Consider the following 20,840-nt stretch of genomic DNA (forward strand, 5'->3'; position numbering starts at 1 on the left):
TGGTACTTATACCAGTCAAGTAATGTTTACTTGGGTTTTCTGAGTGACAAAGGCATAGCATGCAAATAGTTCAGTTACTTAATAAGTTTTAACTAAGTTCAACAAATGATTGGACATTAAGTAAAGTTTACTTAAAAGTCTTAGTAAGAACAGCTGTTGGATTGTACAGTGATAAGACCAGATGTGTGGGCACACGAGGGCACAGCGTCGCGTGCAGATCTGATGTAGAAATGACAAGCAGATGATCGGGAACCAGTGTTTTAAACATGACCTCCTTGTTTCCTCCCTCCCTGATTCAAATAAGCAAGCTGCATGAAAAAAGGAAATGAACCCACCTTGAGTTGAATAAGAAAAATAACCCTATCAAATGTGTTGCACTTGTAAAATTTATAAAGTTATATTTGTACTGTTCTGTGAAGAGTGATTTGCATACCTAGACTCACTTCGTCACAAGCATGAACATAAAAGTATTAAATGACCATGTTGTAAACACAGAGAAGCAGTAGTTCTGGCTCATATTTCTTGTTATTTTGTATAATTGTGTTTGTGGTTTTTGCTGATGAGGGCGTCACACACAACCTGTTGACACGTTTTAGAAATCATCTTGCTCGTTCAGCTTGACCAATGTGACCAGATTTATGGGTTCATTTCCTATTTGAGTGGTCAAAATATCACTGAAATCTCATTTGTTATCTATTAATAAAAAACAAAAAACAAGGACAATACTTTTTTTCAATGTTTGTTTTAATTGTTCCCCATATTATTATTAACATTAGTAGTCATGATGATTTAGTTGGATTCACTTTTGGTCTGGGTTTAACACAGTTCACCGCACCCAAAACAGTCCATAGTGAGTTCAAAACGATATAAAAAATTAATTATGACTTTACAAAAACACATTGCAAAAATAAAAGAGCATACAAATTTGATATGATAAAAACAAAACCGTTTCAAAGAAATTCAAAGAAAATAAGTCAGCTTTGTGAGTTATAAAGTCAGATCTATGATAAATAAAAGTACGACTTAGATAAAAAGTTAATTATCTTTTAAATTGGTTTATTCTGTGGCAGAAACAGGCTTCCATAGTAAAAACAACAATAACAAAAAAGTATATATATTTAGCATCCTAGGCTTATTTTAAGCAGTATATGTGTTTGTGCAAATGTAAGTGTAATTGTTCAGATGATTTTATATGTAGTTAAGAAATCACTGCGTTGAGGCCGCAGGGCTTTTGGTGATGTTTAAAATTGTGCAAAACAATCCCACATCCTGTTATAAAGCACATATTATGAGTATTACTATAATTAATTGTTAGGCTACTATTTACTACCTTGAAAGCGATAACAATGTTTCTTGTGATATTTGACGATAATGTCACTCTCGGTTGCGTTCTTCATGAAGTAGAGTCAGCGTATCTCACAGCGCCACCTGTTGGTGAATCATCACTACACGGCTGCTCTCATAACCTGCAGCTGCTGTGTGTTGGGCAGGCTGTTTTGCAGTGTATTCGCGGGTTGTTTCGAATGGGATGTAAAACGGGAACATTTACCGGGACAGAACACCAAAAAACAGAAAACGGGGATGTCCGGTCGCCTTAAGCATGACGGATGATTTTGCCCCCAAATGCTGTTGAATTTGACTGGACACTCAACCTTTAACATCAACAACAGCATGTTTAATTAAGTCCCTTGCTTAACCTCTGTGGAAATGTGGTTAGTTGTTGTGTTGAAGAGCCAATCATATAAGCCGAGTAGATTACACACTCATATTTTTACTTTTCTTATGCAGGCACGATGGATGCCTGATATTGAAGGCACGATGATGCTTTATATCAGGAGAACGGATGTGATGTAGGTGAATAAACACAAGCTGCAGAATACTCCTGATGATCACTGATGTCTTCATGCAGTCACACACAGTGTGTGAATGTCATTCCCAGGCCCATTGCTTGTGCTTGTTTGCCAATCAGTCCGGATTGAGATTTGCTCAGCTGCGGTTCCACACGCAATCTGCTATACAACAAGAAGCTCTTGAAAATGTCACGCGAGTTATTTTTAACCTTTGTCATGCTATTCACGATCCTTCTGCAATGTGTTTGTGTGGATCTGTGCTCTTTGTTTTGTGCAGATACTCTGGATGCAGTTTTTGATGCATGTTTTAATGCAGCCCGCTGTATATTCAGTCTCTAGATGAACAGCCAGCGGGTGATTTGTCTGTCTGAAGCTTTGTGATTGACCAGCGAGTTCAGTAACTGGCTGTTATTAATATTATTACCAGATTTAATTTCATGATTAAGCTTTTCAGAAGATTCTTAAAAGATTTCCAGTTCATGTCAGTAAACCTTTCTCTTCATTTGCATTGGTAATATTCAGAGCAGCTCAACCCGAATCATCGTCAGTTTACACGAGATGTCTGTTTATGTAAAGCCAGATATAATTAGCATAAAAACAGAATAATTTGATGTCATTACCCAGCCAAAATGTGAGTATGATAATGATAATGTTAACACATACCAGAACAAAAACAGCCGCCGTGCCTGGAATACGCATTAGTAACATGTAAAGCTAAAAATCATTAATATATATATTATATATTAACTGATGCAATGCGTACAAAATCATCACTTATGCATCTGTTGGGTTAATAGAAAATTAAATTTCTAGATGGATTTTATTGCATTTATAATGAATCACACTGATTTAACATATTTATGGTCTTGTTCTGTCCTTTATAAGCTTGAAGCCTTTATGAGGACACACACACACACACACACACACACACACACACACTGCAGTGCGCTGGTGTGACTTTCAAAGCTTCTCACGGCAAAAATGGGAAATAACATTAAAAAATGTAAATTTGTATCCTTAAAATGTGTGATTTTGTAAGCATATTGCATAGTTGTGCTTAAAGCCAATTGTTTTATTTGTGATAGTAACAAAATTAAACATGACTAATTTTTTTCATGAAACCTGAAATATTTTTAGCCAGGCCATCATACAAAGAAATTATGAACACGTGCATCAATAAGAGAAAACCAATGAGATATTAATTACTGAATATGCTGTAGTCAATGTTTTTTTGTTGTTGTTTTTTTTTTGTTTTTGTTTTTTTTGTAGCTTTTTGTTTTTCTATGCATTCTTATAGTTTTATAAAATTAAACTTGGTTATGGTATTTATATGACAAAATTATTTGGTAAAAAAAGACAGAATAGAGCTACAGGTTTTGTGCTTTGTTCTTCCTTCATCTTTAATATAATTACAGGACCAGTCAGAAGTTAGGAAACATTACTATTTTTAATGTTTTTGAAAGAAGTCTCATGCGCATCAAGCCTGCATTTATTTATTAAAAAACAGCAAACAACGGTAATATTGTAAAATATTATTTCTATCTAAATGAATAGTTCCCTTCCCTAGTCCCCCGACCGTACGTCTCCATTCCCTCCTTCAGGGAACGAGCGTTCCCGAACGTAATCGAGATGTTTTCAATTTTAAAATACTAATCAAAAATCATTCAGAAATCATTCTAATATGATGATTTATTAATAATGTTGAGAACAGTTGAGCTGTTTAATATTGTTTTAATAACCTGACATACTTTTTTTAGCATTTATTGATTAATATTTTAAACAATATAAGTTTTTACTATCACTTTTTAAAAATTATACAAATTGTTGGTTTAAAAAATATTTTAAAATATAAAAAAAGAAAATAAAGAACAAAAAACTGCCCCAGGCAATTACTGAATATATATATATATATATATATATATATATATATATATATATATATATATATATATATATATATATATATATATATATATATATATATATATATATATATATATATATATATATATATACACTATACACTATACACTATAATAATAGTATTTAAGAAGGCAAACATCTTATTTTTCTCTTTTTTAATCTGTCATTTTCAGGTATGGCGACTTTAGAAGCTGTGCAAGTAAAGCTAAAGCAACTAGCATTGAATACACTTGACACTCAATTAAGTAAGCTTAATTGCATCAAGTTGCTCTTACTTAAGCCATTTAAGTTTTGCCAACTTAATTGTATCTGTACTCTGAGGAAGTGTTCTCCCAGAATGCATTGCGGCATTAAAGGTCCCGTTCTTCGCGATTCCATCTTTCAAACTTTAGTTAGTGTGTAATGTTGCTGTTAGAGCATAAATAATACAGGTAAAATTATGAAGCTCAAAGTTCAATGCCAAGCGAGATATTTTATTTAACAGACGTTCCCTTTCAAAGCCTACAGCGAACGGCCGGTTTGGACTACACCGCTGCACTTCCTGCTGTGATGACGTCACTAGAACCGTTTGTTGACTAAAGCTCCGCCCACAAGAACACGCAAAATAGGGGGCGTGGTCTCGTTGCTCTCCCACGTGGAGAAGAGCGCGCATTCAGCGATTGCATCTCCCCATTATGGTAAGAGGCGGGACCTTTCCGGGCAAAGTGCGCTAAGCTGCTGTCCAATCACAGCGCGGGAAGCACTGGCCCAATCAGAACTCGTTACGTGTTTCTGAAGGAGGGACTTCATAGAACAAGGAAATCATCAGGCCGTTTTTAGGACAGAGGAAACAGTGCTGTACAGATAAGTCAATTGTGTGAAAAATACTGTGTTTTTTTACACGTGAAACATGAACTCATGTTATATTGCACACTGTAAACCTAATCAAAGCTTCAAAACACGCGAAGAACGGGACCTTTAAGAAATGAATTGCTTCCTTTTACCATATCTGGTTTTATTTTACAATTGGTCTTTTGTCAGTATAACTCCAATAACGATAGCAAATTAAATCATAAAGGTCTTAATAATTAAAAAAAAAATTATAATTAAAAAAACTTGTTACCATTGTTGTGTTTTGCATGCTGAATGTTGAAGTGCTGTGTGACTGAAGCATGATCAATTGCAAGATATTATCACAAATAATATCAACCCAATTAAAGTGTATGCCATAAGTGTTAGCATTCTCTTTTAAAGATCATTATTTGACTTTAAATAAAGTTGTGTTATATATTATGAATTCACACACACACACACACACACACACACACACACACACACACACACACACACACACACACACACACACACACACACACACACACACACACACACACACACACACACGTATATAACTTCCCTTCCTTTGAAATCAGATATCTGTGATGTCTTGTTGCATCGCTGCATTAATAGGAAGATAATTCGAATAATACGAATGAAGTTCCAAGAGCCCAACCTAAGGGAACACTAATTACAATAATAGTGAGAAATTAGTGAAGAGTCTATCAAAAATTGCCCTGCCTCAAACACCTTTTGCCCATTCTCCTGTTTATTTTATCTTTTTACTTTGGCAAAATGGTACTTATACCAGTCAAGTAATGTTTACTTGGGTTTTCTGAGTGACAAAGGCATAGCATGCAAATAGTTCAGTTACTAAATAAGTTTTAAGTAAGTTCAACAAATGATTGGACATTAAGTAAAGTTTACTAAAAAGTCTTAGTAAGAACAGCTGTTGGATTGTACAGTGATAAGACCAGATGTGTGGGAAACACACGAGGGCACAGCGTCTCGTGCAGATCTGATGTAGAAATGACAAGCAGATGATCGGGAACCAGTGTTTTAAACATGACCTCTTTATTATAGTTCATGTTCATCTCTTCAGATATTGTGAATGCTGTCTCTCTCGAACGACAGGCAGAGGAAATCTAGATAACACGGGACTCGTCTGATGAAAAGCAAATAAAACCCATAACTGAACATGTTCAGTTCAAGATCAGCTCTCAAACCTGCAGAAATGTGCTGTTGAAGAGCTTATACTATGATGATTCATAACCTTATCCGTCACGATAAAGCCATAACAATGCCTCCAAACGAAGCAATGACGCATAATCTGGATTTTAGGTTTAAATTTATATGACGTGCAAGGATTTTTCCATGTGTATCCTAACCATTACTTTTAATAACAAATATTACATGTAGTCTCAGTCATAGATTAGTCATGGAATCACATGCAAAGTGAACTAGCAGACCATGTCAACTTCCTAAAACTATTTCATATCAACTTGTTTATTTTCAGCTTCTCACATATTCATTTGTTCTGTATATTTACTAAAAAAGAGCATGTCCTTTTATGTGTACAGTTATGTATTAGATCTATGCATGATAATCATTCTGTGGTGTTTGTGTTGCTGTTAATCATTTGATTAGTGATTCTCCGATTGTTGGCAGACCCGTTTGGAAGGTAGTTTTAGTTCAGTAAATTAATTTAGGTAATGAGTAAATGATTTTCTGAAACAGCACATGTTTAGAGCAGACAGCGACTCTGAATGGATTCAATAAAGCGGCGGCACCTGTTTGTTACTGATCTGTGTCTCCTCAAGTATTCACAATCTGAGCTGCTTTAGTTTCACACGTAACCTGTTGCATATTTTTGCTGTTTACTACATTTAAACACACTGGAAAACATCGAGACGCCAGCGCTCTTGGCCATTCAGCGACATCAGATGCCTGCGTGTGACTGACATCGAATGAGCTTATGAGTTTATGAGGTTGTGTAAGAAGCCTGATTATTTTAATTGGTCATGATGTTTTCGCTGTGTGATATGAATCTGGTAAATTATTCAATTTGTTCTATTGTTTTTTTTCTGCCTCTAACGAAACGCTGAGAGTCTTTTGCCATTTTGTTACGTTGCTGATCGTTACTGAGTGTTTGTTTGTGGTGTGGTAACGTTGCTGTGTGTGTGTGGCGCAAAAGCTGCGTGATATGCTCTCTCTCTTTCTCTGTCGCTCTCCCTGCTGTGCTGATTGTTGTAAACAGGTGCAGCTGTTTATGTGGGTGGAGCCCGGAATCGTTTGGTGGATAAAAGCCTGGAGGGAAGACTGCTCGACGAGTTCCCTTCTCCTGCTTCCAGTTGTTGTGCACCAGCGGCGTGTGTGTAAGGCTGCTGGACTGCGCCCTAGTGTAAAATCCTAGTGGGGATTACCTGTTGTTAGCGGTATAGGCCGGTAAATGTGAATTGTCCTTACCCATGCAGATCCTTTGTCAGTGGGAGGCCGTCTTTTAGATCTCGGAAGTGGCCCTACACAATCCAAAATTAAACGTTCGAAAGGCTCCCCCACCACGGGAATCGGATGTAAAGGCGCTGGTCGTATGACCTGATTGGGCTTTCCCGCGATCTGACACGCGTGACAAGATCGACAGTATTTCGCAACACTCGTTCTCAAACCGGGCCAATAGAAATACTTCATAACACGCTGAAAGGTTTTATTTACTCCAAAATGTCCTGCCATAACGTGATCATGGGCTAATTCAAGCACTACTGAATGATAGCACACAGGCAACACAATTTGATAAACAGGGTCTAACTCAGTCCCGTCAGACATCGGAAGCCATTTGCGCATTAAAACATCCCCGTCCCAATAATAACCTATTCTTACATGAGCGAGGTCATTTTTTGTTTTTACGGCTGCTTCAATACAGTGAGACAAAGAGGGATCAGATTTCTGCGCAATACCGAGCTGCTTCCGACCAACGTTAACCCTTTTATCGCCTATATCAGAGCTTGTCTCTAACACATGGTCATCAACAGACAGAGCTAACTCCCTCGGGCTTGAACCTACTAGAAAAGAATCCGACAGATCAACTACGTCCTCAATTTTTTTTGCTTGAGAACGCGTAAGTGCACAAGCAGGAAACAAAGGCGGAGCGACAACCGATGGCTCGGAGTCCCGTGTAGGGGACTCTGAGACTAAAGGAAAAGGGAACACTTTACCTCCTGCCAAATCATTCCCAAGAATAAAATTTACACCATCTACAGGAAGTTCCGCACATACTCCGACATCCACCAAGCCTGAGACTAAATCGGACTTCAAGAATACGGAATGAACGGGAACTCTAATACATCCCAGTTCAATTCCCCGAACCAAAATATCAGCTCCTGTGTATGTTTCCGCTGACAATGGAAGCGCATTTTCGCAAATAAACGAGTGAGCGGCGCCGGTGTCCCTTAAAATGGACACTTTCTTTAGCGTACTATCCGAAGAAAGAGAAACTGAGCCACTCATCAGAAAAGGTTTAAACGTTTCCATTCCACCTGGCAACGCTTCTGCGTCTCCTGTCAGTGGCTCAAACGTCACATGTGCAACATCTTTCGCTCTAGTAGTCGCATTCTTCTGTTTCCATGCCTTGCAGTCAGCAATAAGATGACTAGGCTCAAGGCAATAGAAACATACGCGTTTAGATTCTGCACGCTTAAACGCATTTCCGCCAGACGCGCTCACACGAATATCCGTTTTCGAGGGGCGTACAGAATTCCGTTCAGCATACACTTTTACATTTTGATTCTGACGTGCCGTATTAAAAACTGTGCGGTGAGTTAATACATATTCATCAGCAAACACTGCTGCCTCCGACAAGGAAACGACTTTCTGCTCGTTCAAATGTAACACCAAGTTCTCAGGAAGACAACTTTTGAAGTCCTCCAGCAATATTAATTCCTGGAGGCGCTCAAACGTTGTTGCTTCTGACGCAATACACCACTTTTCCAACATAGCTTTCTTCTCATGTGCAAACTCTACAAAAGTTTGTTTAGACACCTTAGTATGATTCCTAAATTTCTGCCTGTACGCCTCTGGCACCAGTTCGTATGCTTTTAGGACTGCAGCTTTTACTAAATCATAATCCAGAGAGTCCTGAATAGGCAAGGCAGCGCAGACCTCCTGTGCCTTGCCAACGAAGCTACTCTGTAACATCACAGCCCACATATCCTTCGGCCAGCATAGTTTTCCTGCCACCCTCTCAAAGGCAGTAAAATAGGCATCCACTTCTGATTCACGGAATTGTGGAACAAGTTTCATGTATCGGGTAGGATCAAATTGACTTGGTCTATCAGCTCCATGCGACTCACTAACGGCAGACTGTGTTCGCTCCTCCTGTTTAGTTACCCGCAACAGTTCTAATTCGCGCAGATGGACCACACGGTTTTCGTATTCTTGTCGTTTAATCTGTAGTTCTAATTCTCTTAATTTCAATGTCACATCAGGATCAGGCTCGTGCGTGGGCGTAATAACTGACTCTACTGTCAGAAGGGCAAGAGAAATTAATTCAGAATAGATTTCTGCTCTAATATCTGCTTTCACTGCGGTAGGCGGTACTGATATTTTAAAATATTTAGCTATTTGCAGCAATTCTTTCTTTTTGAAACGCTGCAATTGTTCAACCGTCGGAGACTCTACAAAAGCTTTAAGTTCACCCTCCATAATTCCCCCCCTCACCCAAGATTCTATTTTATGTCAAATTAGATGGGAGAAGAAATTAATTTACTCACCGGGGTCTTGATTCTTGCAAGCAGCTCGGTATTGCGCAGAAATCTGATCCCTCTTTGTCTCACTGTATTGAAGCAGCCGTAAAAACAAAAAATGACCTCGCTCATGTAAGAATAGGTTATTATTGGGACGGGGATGTTTTAATGCGCAAATGGCTTCCGATGTCTGACGGGACTGAGTTAGACCCTGTTTATCAAATTGTGTTGCCTGTGTGCTATCATTCAGTAGTGCTTGAATTAGCCCATGATCACGTTATGGCAGGACATTTTGGAGTAAATAAAACCTTTCAGCGTGTTATGAAGTATTTCTATTGGCCCGGTTTGAGAACGAGTGTTGCGAAATACTGTCGATCTTGTCACGCGTGTCAGATCGCGGGAAAGCCCAATCAGGTCATACGACCAGCGCCTTTACATCCGATTCCCGTGGTGGGGGAGCCTTTCGAACGTTTAATTTTGGATTGTGTAGGGCCACTTCCGAGATCTAAAAGCGGACACCAGTATATTCTCACGGTGATGTGTGCAGCCACTCGATTTCCTGAGGCTATTCCCCTGCGTAATTTGAAAGCAAAGACTGTTGTCAAAGAGCTCATTAAATTCTGCTCTCTCTTTGGTCTGCCGCGGATAGTTCAAACAGACCGTGGAACTAATTTTACGTCCAAGTTGTTTAAGCAGGTACTGTCTAGGTTTTCGGTGTCACATCAGTTGTCCAGCGCTTATCGACCCCAAACCCAGGGTGCTTTGGAACGCTTTCACCAAACACTCAAGACATTGCTGCGTATTCATTGCTCAGAAGAGGGGAAAGACTGGGCTGATAGTTTGCCTTTACTACTTTTCGCTGTACGAGAGACCGTACAAGGTTCTCTAGGCTTCAGTCCAGCTCAGCTAGTTTTCGGACATTCCGTTCGTGGTCCCCTTAAGCTCTTGAGTGAACAATTGCTAGCGAGCGAAATCACAGATGTGCCAGTGCCCGAGTATGTTGAAACACTCCGTAAGCGATTGAAACGCGTTTGTGAACTTGCGAAGCTGAATCTTGAAAGCTCGCAAGCGGTGATGAAAAAGTGTTATGATCGTAAGAGTGTTGCTCGCTCGTTCGAGCCAGGACAGTCAGTACTGGCCTTGTTAACAGTGCCTTGTTCGTCTCTTCAAAGCCGCTTTACTGGTCCTTACATTATAGAAAGAAAAGTGAGCGACACAAATTACATACTGAGAACGCCAGATCGTAGAAAGAAAACACGGCTTTGCCACATTAACATGTTAAAGCCTTATCATGCGAGAGATCAAGGTGAAACGTCAGCTAAACCCGTTGTTATGGTGGTTCCATCTGTTTCGTTAAATGAAGTCGAGGAGGAGGTTGGGGAGAGAATTCCTGCCGTTGGGGAAACTTTACAGAATTCTACTGTTCTTAAAAATGTACATGCTTTTCTGAGTCATCTGTCAAACGGTCACCGGGAAGATATTATAACATTGATCGATATGTTTCCTAATATTTTCTCAGATGTCCCGTCTCGCACTAATGTGTTATTCCATGACATCGACGTAGGAAATGCTGCCCCAATTAAACAACACCCTTACAGGGTTAATCCTCGTAAACGTGATATTATGAAAACGGAGGTGGAATACATGTTACGGAATGGGTTGGCAGAACCTAGCCAGAGTGCTTGGAGCTCTCCGTGCCTTCTTGTGCCAAAAGCTAATTCGACGTTTCGTTTTTGTACTGATTTTCGGAAAGTTAATGCAGTAACTAAGCCTGACTGTTTTCCTCTACCAAGAATAGATGACCTTATTGATAGGGTCGGTCCTGCCAAGTATGTGTCAAAGCTTGACCTTCTTAAGGGTTACTGGCAGGTGCCCCTTACTGCACGCGCTGCCGAAATTTCAGCATTCGTCACTCCGGACAGCTTCTGTCAGTACTCGGTGATGGCGTTCGGGATGCGGAATGCGCCGTCTACTTTCCAACGGTTAATGCACTTGGTACTCCGTGGTGTACAAAAGTGTGACGCATATCTAGATGATATTGTTGTATATTCTTCCACATGGAAAGAGCATGTTGAGACGTTACATGAGGTGTTTTCTTGTCTAGCGACGGCATCCTTAACAGTGAACCTGGTGAAATGCGAGTTCGCCAAAGCATACGTCACCTACCTCGGAAAACGTGTTGGCCAAGGTCAAGTTTGCCCACTAGATGCTAAGGTGATTGCTATATCTGAGTTCCCAGCACCTACGAATAAACGAGAGTTGCGCCGCTTTCTTGGGATGACGGGTTATTATCGAAGTTTTTGTCGCAATTTTGCTACTCTTGTTGCACCCTTAACCGATCTTCTCCGGCCAACTCAAAGTTTTATATGGTCTGCCGAGTGTCAACAGGCTTCTTCAGGAGCAAAAGATCTGTTATGTAACGCTCCAATTCTGTCTGCTCCTCATTTCGAACGCCCATTTGAACTCGAAGTTGACGCAAGTGCTATTGGTGCTGGTGCGGTCCTTTTACAAGCTTCCGAAAGGGACGTGAAAAAGCCAGTGTGTTATTTTTCAAAAAAATTCAGTCGCACGCAGTGCAGATATAGCACAATTGAAAAAGAGGCCCTAGCCTTGTTGATGGCATTGAAGCACTTCGAGGTTTACCTAGGTGGTTCTACCTTTCCAATCAAAGTGTATACAGACCATAACCCCTTGGTTTTTCTCAACCGTATGTACAATACAAATCAGCGCTTGATGCGGTGGGCTCTTGCGCTTCAGGAATGCAATCTAGAGATTGTACATAAACGCGGCATCGAGAACGTAATCGCTGATGCGCTGTCCAGAGCTCATAGTGCTGAAAATACCGGTGATATGTTGGGAGATTAAAATTTTAATCTTTTGGGGTGGGAAGAGTGTTACGTTGCTGATCGTTACTGAGTGTTTGTTTGTGGTGTGGTAACGTTGCTGTGTGTGTGTGGCGCAAAAGCTGCGTGATATGCTCTCTCTCTTTCTCTGTCGCTCTCCCTGCTGTGCTGATTGTTGTAAACAGGTGCAGCTGTTTATGTGGGTGGAGCCCGGAATCGTTTGGTGGATAAAAGCCTGGAGGGAAGACTGCTCGACGAGTTCCCTTCTCCTGCTTCCAGTTGTTGTGCACCAGCGGCGTGTGTGTAAGGCTGCTGGACTGCGCCCTAGTGTAAAATCCTAGTGGGGATTACCTGTTGTTAGCGGTATAGGCCGGTAAATGTGAATTGTCCTTACCCATGCAGATCCTTTGTCAGTGGGAGGCCGTCTTTTGTTTAAATACTATTTTCTCCTGTTTTTCCCATTAGCAGGGAGGTAAGAACTCTGTATTTCTTTTGTTATCTCTGTTCCAGGGAAGATCTTTAAAAATAGGTAGATGCCTTCTTTTGTTTGTTATTTTGGCCTACCCACTGATACCCTGATACACTGATACCCTGATACCACCTTGTAGGTGGTTTGATTGAGCAATAAACCAAACTGCCTCTCTGACCCAACTGGTGATTATTGTGGTGATTCTGGGAGCAGGAGACGGGACTCCGGGCGACACTTATCAGGTGTCGCTCTGTATGTTACGACCGACCGGGGTGTTTGCGAAGGGAGATCGTAACACATTTCATGACCCTGTTCAAAACTAACAAATATGACTTTTGAGCAATTGTTTTATTTGTACATTGGGATTTTGCATCTTTCTTTATTATAAATGACACTTGATTTGATATTTTGTGTCTAGTAGTGATAGTGACAGTGTGGGGGCCACTGTTATCTCCAGATCCAAAACACATGTTTCATTTATAATAAAGTATAATAGTGCAAAGGTCAGTCCCAAAAGTAGAAACTCTATTAATTTTCACCATAGGGAAATAGATTTTTAACAATAACGTCTAAACCTGTAAAGTCAGCCCTACTGTGAGCTCTGAGGTTGTTAATGATAGACCTCCCTTCTGTTGAAGCTGTCGGCCCACATTATTTAAGCTTATTTTTAGGGCCCTATCAAACACCCGGCACAAAGCGGCACAAGTGTGTTCAGCTAGTCTCAGCCCGACGCAGTTCTCATGTTCACGTCCAGCTCCTCTGTGTTTAAATATCAAATGCACTGGCACATCTGTTCACCCATCAGAGAGAGAGAGTGTGTGTGTGTGTGTGTTCACCCATGGGCGTCTGGTCTAAACCAGGTGTGTTCAGGAGCATTGTTGGAGCGCTGCTATTGTGAGGAACTGAAAGCCACTGACCATTGACCAACACACACCTGCTCTAAAGTCAACAGTGCAGTATTTCTGTGTTATTTAAAGGGTGTGCTGGTAATATGAGCCTATGAGCTTATAGGCGGTGCACAACTCTTCTTGTGTTTATTACATACACAGGGTTGCGCAGCAGCACACACACACACACACACACACATGCCAAATATCACAAATAAAATTCTTCCTCTCTGGAGAAGCGTTCAGTCTTTCCGCTCACATGTAAACGGTGAATCCACCATGGTGCGAGCGCAACTGGCTTATAAAGGGAAAAGGAGATGTGACTCTAAATTGGTTTATTGCACATTACACCCTTAAGAGATGAGGGACGACCCTTTTAGACCATGTGCCCAGAGCGCTGACTGTCTCGTGCAGATCTGATGTAGAAATGACAAGCAGATGATCGGGAACCAATGTTTTAAACATGACCTCTCCATTATTAAACTAGCAGAAGTGGATTCGGACACGTTTTAAGAGCTCCTGCACCGTGAGCTTCAGACCAAGATCAAATCGTTAAAATAGGGCCCTTAATATTAATTAACAGCCGAATTTGTCGTAGAAACCTACATTACCTAGCCTGACAAGCCAGAGCCACATCAAGAGGTTTGGTCTGGAAACTCACCATTGACAGCTCAATCTGAGGGGCGGGATAAACGATTGTCTGTCAAACTCCCTCTGCACGCGATAGGATAGCGCTACACCCAACCAGAGCAACGAAGGTGAAGCAGAGCTCGCTGACAGATTAAACATTCACCGTATCCGGTCGCCTAAACTCCGAACACATCTTCCCTTTTTAAGAATGACTTCAGTGCCGTTCTTTGTTCTTTTCTCTGAGTAAAGCTTAACTCCAATTCTTTTTGAGAGTCGCAGTCAAAGCTGATTCAAAAGACCGCCGTTCGCCAGTTTCTGTGTTTACTAGAAGCAAACGCAACTCAGCCCTCATCATTATGGCCCCGCCCACCGACTCTATACACGATGTGATTGGCCCGGACAGAGTTAGGCGAATACAGCTCAGAAGGGTATTGAGAGTTGCTAGACGACACTCGCGGCAGATTAGATTTGCTGCCGCTAGGGTGCGTCTAGATTTCTAGGCTATACATTACCCATAATGCTGTACAAAAATTCCAGCAATCAGTGAGGCAAGCAAAAAACATCCCCGGTTACGTATGTAACCTTAGTTTCCTGAGAACAGGGAACGAGACGCTGCGTCAACTGACGCTACGGGGAACGCCTTCAGCGTGACAGGTGTCTGAAATCGCTATCAAATCACAATCCTACTGACCGTCGGCAGCTGGTGATGTCATCACCGTGCGACCAGGAAGTATAAAAAGGCACCGTGCCAACATGACAACATCCGCTTCGTCTGAAGGGACTGTGGGCAGGCACACCTTGAAGCATGGCCATGTGACGCAGCGTCTCGTTCCCTGTTCTCAGGGAACTAAGGTTACATACGTAACCGGGGACGTTCCCTTTCGAAAGGGAACTCGCGCTGCGTCAGCTGACGCTACGGGGAACGATATACCCATGCCGCCATGCTGAGGGGAGTGCACGCCCCTTACTGGCAGTGAGAACTGCCTGGACGAGTGTTCGCGGAAAGTCTGAACCACTCCCCCTCTAGCCACACAGGCTGCCAGTGACATCATTCCCTACGGTCATAGCCCAAGCTATATGCCTAAGAGAGAACCTAAACAAATTTTAACTGAGGTGTCCTACTCTCGGCTTGCTCGAGGGCCTGGGACCTACTACTTCGAAGGAAGGAGTCCCTTAAGGGAATGTGGCTAGGGGACCGCGGGCGCCCCAGCCCGTCACTTTATTCGGGAAAAACCATCACCGAATGCCACCAGGGAGGCCTCACCTGGCATCACTTCTGTGGGACACCCCAGCTTGGCCAACCCTGTCTGTCAAAACAGAGCCTCCGGACATCGCTCTTACTTATGAGCATCCAGACTGAGGGACTGCAAACTGGCAATGTCCTCCTCAGACCGGAACTCGGAGATGGGAATCCTGGAGAGCAGTACTCAGCTTAGTGCTTCTTACCCTTGCCATCGAGGGGAGTCTCTTCTGCTCGATCCTAGGATCTACTGAGCACATTTATTACAGGGGTGCTCAGGAGGCATAAAAAAGGCCTATGGATTGATCTACTCGGGAGGCCCCGAGGGGGGCCTGTCCGTCTGATCAGACTCAAGCGGCCGTAAGCTCGCAGACGACCCTCAATGAGGGGAGCTCTTAAGCCAGCTTGGTAGGTAACCCATTGTGGTGTGGCAAGCAGCGGGGCGAGGGACCGCGAGAGCGGGCCGGTGATTAATGTTCACGAGTGCCAGCTGCGTGGCACACCGGTCTCGTCTCGCGGCCATGTGGCGGGAGCATATAAGGAGGAGCAAGGACAGCGGAAGACGAGAGAGGACCAGGCCTGGATTTTTATGTTATGTTTTGTTTATGTGTTTGTGGGCAGTCGTCCGTGAGGGGCTGTCCACGTTTTATTTTGTGTGTGTTTGCGGGCAGTCGTCCGTGAGGGGCTGTCCGCGGTTTTACTTTCATTTTGTTTCTTAATTTTGAATAAATGTGTTTGTAACGTTCGCCGGTTCCCGCCTCCTTCCTTCCCATCTACGAACTGTAGTACATTGGTGCCGAAGCCCGGGAGGAAGGAGGGACGCGCTGTCGGAGAGCCCTCGCTGCTGAGGGGGATCGCGGTGCTGAGGAGTTCGGGCAGCGCGGATGGGGAAAGACCGCGAGGGCTGCCCGAGGCGATGATGCTGGAGCGGGAAAGGTGGGACAGAGACCTCGCTGCCGTGCCCCTGGGTCGAGGTGGGGTGGCTGCCGTCCGAGAGGGAGCGGAGGAGTCGCCGCGCTTGCCGGGGGCCGGAGCCTGCTGCCATCCGCCTGATTGGGGAGGAGCAGGGAGCGCGGGGCTCGCTGCCGGGTCCCTCGAAAGGAGGAGTCACCGCCGGCCGCCAGGGGGCGGAGGAGGATCGAGCGGCCCACCAGGCGTCCAGTGCCATCGCACAGCACCGCGAGGAAGAGCCTCTCGGCGGGCGGAGGGCCGAACGGCAGTGTGTCTGGGAACCGGACCAGAATTTTTTTTTTTTCCCCTTCTTTCTTTTTCCCCTCTCTCCCCTCTCTCGTCCGCGGGCTCCGTGGGCTCCTCGTGCTCCCGTCTACATTTCTCTCGCCTCTCTGTCCTTACCCCCAGGTGCCGCGGCCGCCGTGATCGCCCCCCCCCCGGTTCCCGCCTCCTTCCTTCCCATCTACGAACTGTAGTACACCCATGCTGTAGGCTAGCCAGTCCCCTGTCCTGAAGGGACTGCGCAGCAGAAACTGAGTCTCGTTGTGCTAGGGCATGAGCCCGCCCTTGAGTTATACCGGCTCAGGCCGGAACCCACCGGCGGGCAGCCGCTAGCTGTCAGCCCAAAGCCAGTTATATGTTCCCATTCCAAGGAACCGTTTCCCCTCCAGGGAGGCCATGAGGTGCCTCCACCTAGCACCGTTAGTGTTAGCTGTTTGCTGTTAGCTGTTAAGAGCCGCAGGAAGGTGGCTTTACTGGTTCCTCAGGGGGCTCATGAGGCTATAACGCCAGAAGCCACCCACGCTAATGGCTAGCTTGTCACCGAGACCTTGGTCCGGGAATCCTCTTCCCAAAAAAGGCCCAAAGAGGCCTGACAGCATAATACACTGGCCTAACGAGCGTCCCAGCTCGGAGCTCACCCTCAGGCGGCCTAGAGCGGCCTACTTCCTGCCAGCCAACGTGCAAACTGTTGGGAGCTGTTGTGTTCCCGGGGCTCACCTCCAGGGAGGCCTGTTTGATGCCTACGTACAGTCCGGTCTTTTTAGGGCGGCCCGGAGAGGCCTATTGCCGAATGGCAGTTCCCTATTAGATTGGTGACATACGGTGCTTATCCGATGGCAAATCCCACCAGAAACCCTGCAGGGCCGGGAAACGACCATAGGACGGCCTGAAGCGGCCCGTCCCTGATAGCAGACTATGCTAGCCGCCTGGCTAGCACCCACGCACACTGTTGCAAGACCTGGGACCCGGGGCTCACCCTACAGGAGGCCTAAAGCGGCCTAGATCCTGTCAACCAATGGTCGGAACCCTAGGTCACCCCCTCAGGGGACGCCATGTGAGGCGTGCTGAAACTCAGCGAGCCCTTAAAGTCGGGCTGACAGTGGCTGTCTGCGTATGAGGACTGGGTATCCAGTCACTACCTGGGGACTCATCCCCAGGGAGGCCGTTAGGGGCCTACTTATGACGAGGTTTCTACTGCAGCCGACATCTGTGTTTTTTTCGAGTACGAGTCCCCTTGATGTCAACGGGTCGAAATGTCCTTGTATGGGCAGTACGGGCTCTTCTCCCGGAAAGGTGCGTGTACGCGTGACTAGAGGGAGAGGGGAAATGGACAATGCTCTCAAGCTGCAGATCCACTCGTCCGTGCAACACTTCTGTCGCGCCGCGCTCCACTTTATTCCTATGGGTGATGTCAAACGACTTTATCGCTTCAGCACAGCATTCCATGAAGGCAGCGCTGCATTTGAACCGATTTGAACACAGAAATGACGCTTCAGTCGCATCGCAAAAGTGGATCTCCACGGTCACTGCTGTCACAGGACTTCACGAAATCAACAAGAAGTGTGTTTTTGATGGAGTGGTTCCAGCGATAAAGGTTCACGGTCGTGCTTTGGAAGCAGGCGGTGAGTAAAACTGCTTCAAATGTCTAACGTTATGTTGTTGGCTATCGTCGGGTAAGTAAACATCAGTAAACGGCAGGATCGTGTATAACGTTAGTTAATTTATCAATGGAGCATGCAATGTATGGTGTGTGTTTAAATACATTTGTTTAGCTGGCCAATATAGGTGTCAGTTTGTTCATTGTAAAACCACCCAAACATAAACCTAAGCGAGGTTCTCACAAAGCGTGCGTCGTCATTCAAATGCGCTAACGTTACTCCATTGTTTTTTTTATACACTATCTGACGTGCAAAACCGTTTTGCTTACGATTGCTAATGTTCAGTCGCATACAATAGTCCATAAACCGAATCATGTCCTCATAAACTGCGAGTAAAGACACACAAATGTTGACAGGCCACTAAATACAGTCCATACCACAGAGATGGACGTCCTGCGGCTGCTGTTTCTCCTGTTCAATTTATTTCAGTCTCCGGATCTGATTCTGGGTCATATATCTATTAGCTGAGCTCGATCGTCATGGTTTATTAGGGTAACGTTTTCTTTTCCACGCATGACGATGTCAGCTTTCAGAAGCTCTCGTGCTGTAGCTGCGCGCTCGTCATTCTTTAGCTCCGCCCACTCGATACGCCTCCAGGCGCTCGTTTTTTTCCGGAAAGACTCGGTACAGCCTATCTGTCTTTTATAAATATTATAAAACTAAAGACTTTTCGGAGATATGAAGGATGCAATACTACTCTATAGGTACTCAAGATTGACATGAGATTGACTGAAACTGAGTGTTTCACCCCCCCTTTAACTACATTAGCTAAAATTAAGTAATAATGAACAGTTGTCTTTTTATTAGCTAATGTTAACAAAGATGAAAAAATACTGTAACAAATGTATTGCTTTTAGTTAACATTAACTTATGGAAGCTCAATGAAAAGTGTTACCAGGTAATTTAGGAGTCTTTTGAGGTGTAATAGTATGAGATATGAAATGTGTGAAAAGAATAAGTTGCATTATAGATCACACAAGATGTACATATGAAGGTTAACAGGAATAAGCAGTCCCACATGTGTCTGGGGTTCAGTTTAGTCATGTCTGGTTAGCATGTTACACGAGCTGGAGGGCAAATCCACATCAGAAAGCAAGCCTGAAAGACTCCTTTGAGATGTTTCTTCTCGCTCTCTGTGGGAAATGATGCCGTACTATGCCAGGGTGAATTAGACATTTCTATATAAAGAAAAGGTTTACTGACAGCATAATCCAACTTTTCAGTTTATATATATATATATATATATATATATATATATATATATATATATATATATATATATATATATATATATATATATATATATACAGGTCCTTCTCAAAAAATTAGCATATTGTGATAAAGTTTAGCAAGGTTTGCTCATTTGATGGTTTTTATACAGATCTTTTGTTGTGTGGTTTTGGTAAAGTTTACTAAAGTAAACATTTATCACGTACACCTTACTTCTTCTCACTGCTGTTTCCTGATGGTTTAGAAAACAATTACTCTGAACTGCCCTCTGTCGTTTCAAAGAATAGTACAACGGTGTACAAGTATGAACACCTTACGCATCTCCAGATCCGAAAATGATAGAAGCATTGCTAAGGTGATCACCAAAATTAAACAACATATGCGTTCAAAACTGTCGAATGTTACTGATTGAAATGTCAAAACCTATGAAGAGGAAACGACTGAAGCTTTGAGGGTGTTGATGGACTCAATCTGCTCCATCTGTGTTTAGATCATCATTCTTAATATGATCTAGATGTAGTCTTTGACAAAAACATGATTTTCTCAGCTTTTTTTCTTGTCTCAGATTTAATTAATCTCACTCAAAAATGTGGTTAAAAAAAGAATGCATGAAGCTGTAGTAATATGTTTTTGTTTCTTTGTTTGAAAGGAGGCTCTGTTCTTACTTTTGATATATTGCATGTTCAGATATTCATACAACAAAATATTCTGGGGGGGGGCATGAAAGTTTTGAGAAAATGATCAAAACTGATGCCGGAGAAAGCGTTAAATATTATACATTACACTTGTGTCATTAATCATCAAATTTGATGTTTTCATATTGTCTTTAAATTCTAACCAGATGTGCTTTTACTGAAGCAAATATTTGTGTTGGTTACACAAGTTTTACTCAGACTGTTTTGAACTGTTGTCTACTGGAAGTTTTGGTTGCATCTGAGATATAGCGGCACACAGAGTGGAAAAGTGCATGATCTAATAGGCCTGAACATAAGAATGCTTTATTAAAACTCATGAGCTTAGTTTAATGTGTCTTGCCGATGTCAGGTGGTCTGCTGGTCACACTAGAGGCTCTCGAGGGCACTTTCCACATCCTGCATTCCTCTTGCACATATCAGACAGCTATAGTAATGTGCTCTCTGTGTGTCTAAGTCATCATCCACACGTTCTCCTCCTGACAGGCCGATGCTGATGGGCTGGTTGGGTGTTTGGGTTTTGTCCGTCCTGCTCGGATCCTCCCTATGGCTGGCTCACGGAGTCCGAGCCGGCGCTGGAACTGGAATTACGGGAAAGCAGGCTGAAAAGGGACGTCAGGAAAAAGTAAG

General features: G+C 43.2%; 1 protein-coding gene across 3 annotated transcripts in view; it reads left to right on the plus strand.

The window, feature by feature from the left end:
* fstl4 (follistatin-like 4) overlaps positions 1 to 20,840 on the plus strand; it is a 385,930-nt gene that overhangs the window by 85,537 nt on the left and 279,553 nt on the right. For all 3 annotated transcript variants that reach the window (XM_067424768.1, XM_067424769.1, XM_067424767.1), the window contains exon 2: positions 20,697 to 20,835. In XM_067424768.1, coding sequence (XP_067280869.1) covers positions 20,701 to 20,835 — 135 coding nt within the window. In that variant the 5' untranslated portion in view covers positions 20,697 to 20,700. The remainder of the gene's footprint in view (positions 1 to 20,696; positions 20,836 to 20,840) is intronic.

This window comes from Pseudorasbora parva, chromosome 18 (genome assembly GCF_024679245.1).
Source record: "Pseudorasbora parva isolate DD20220531a chromosome 18, ASM2467924v1, whole genome shotgun sequence".
NCBI classification, from domain to species: Eukaryota; Metazoa; Chordata; class Actinopteri; order Cypriniformes; family Gobionidae; genus Pseudorasbora; species Pseudorasbora parva.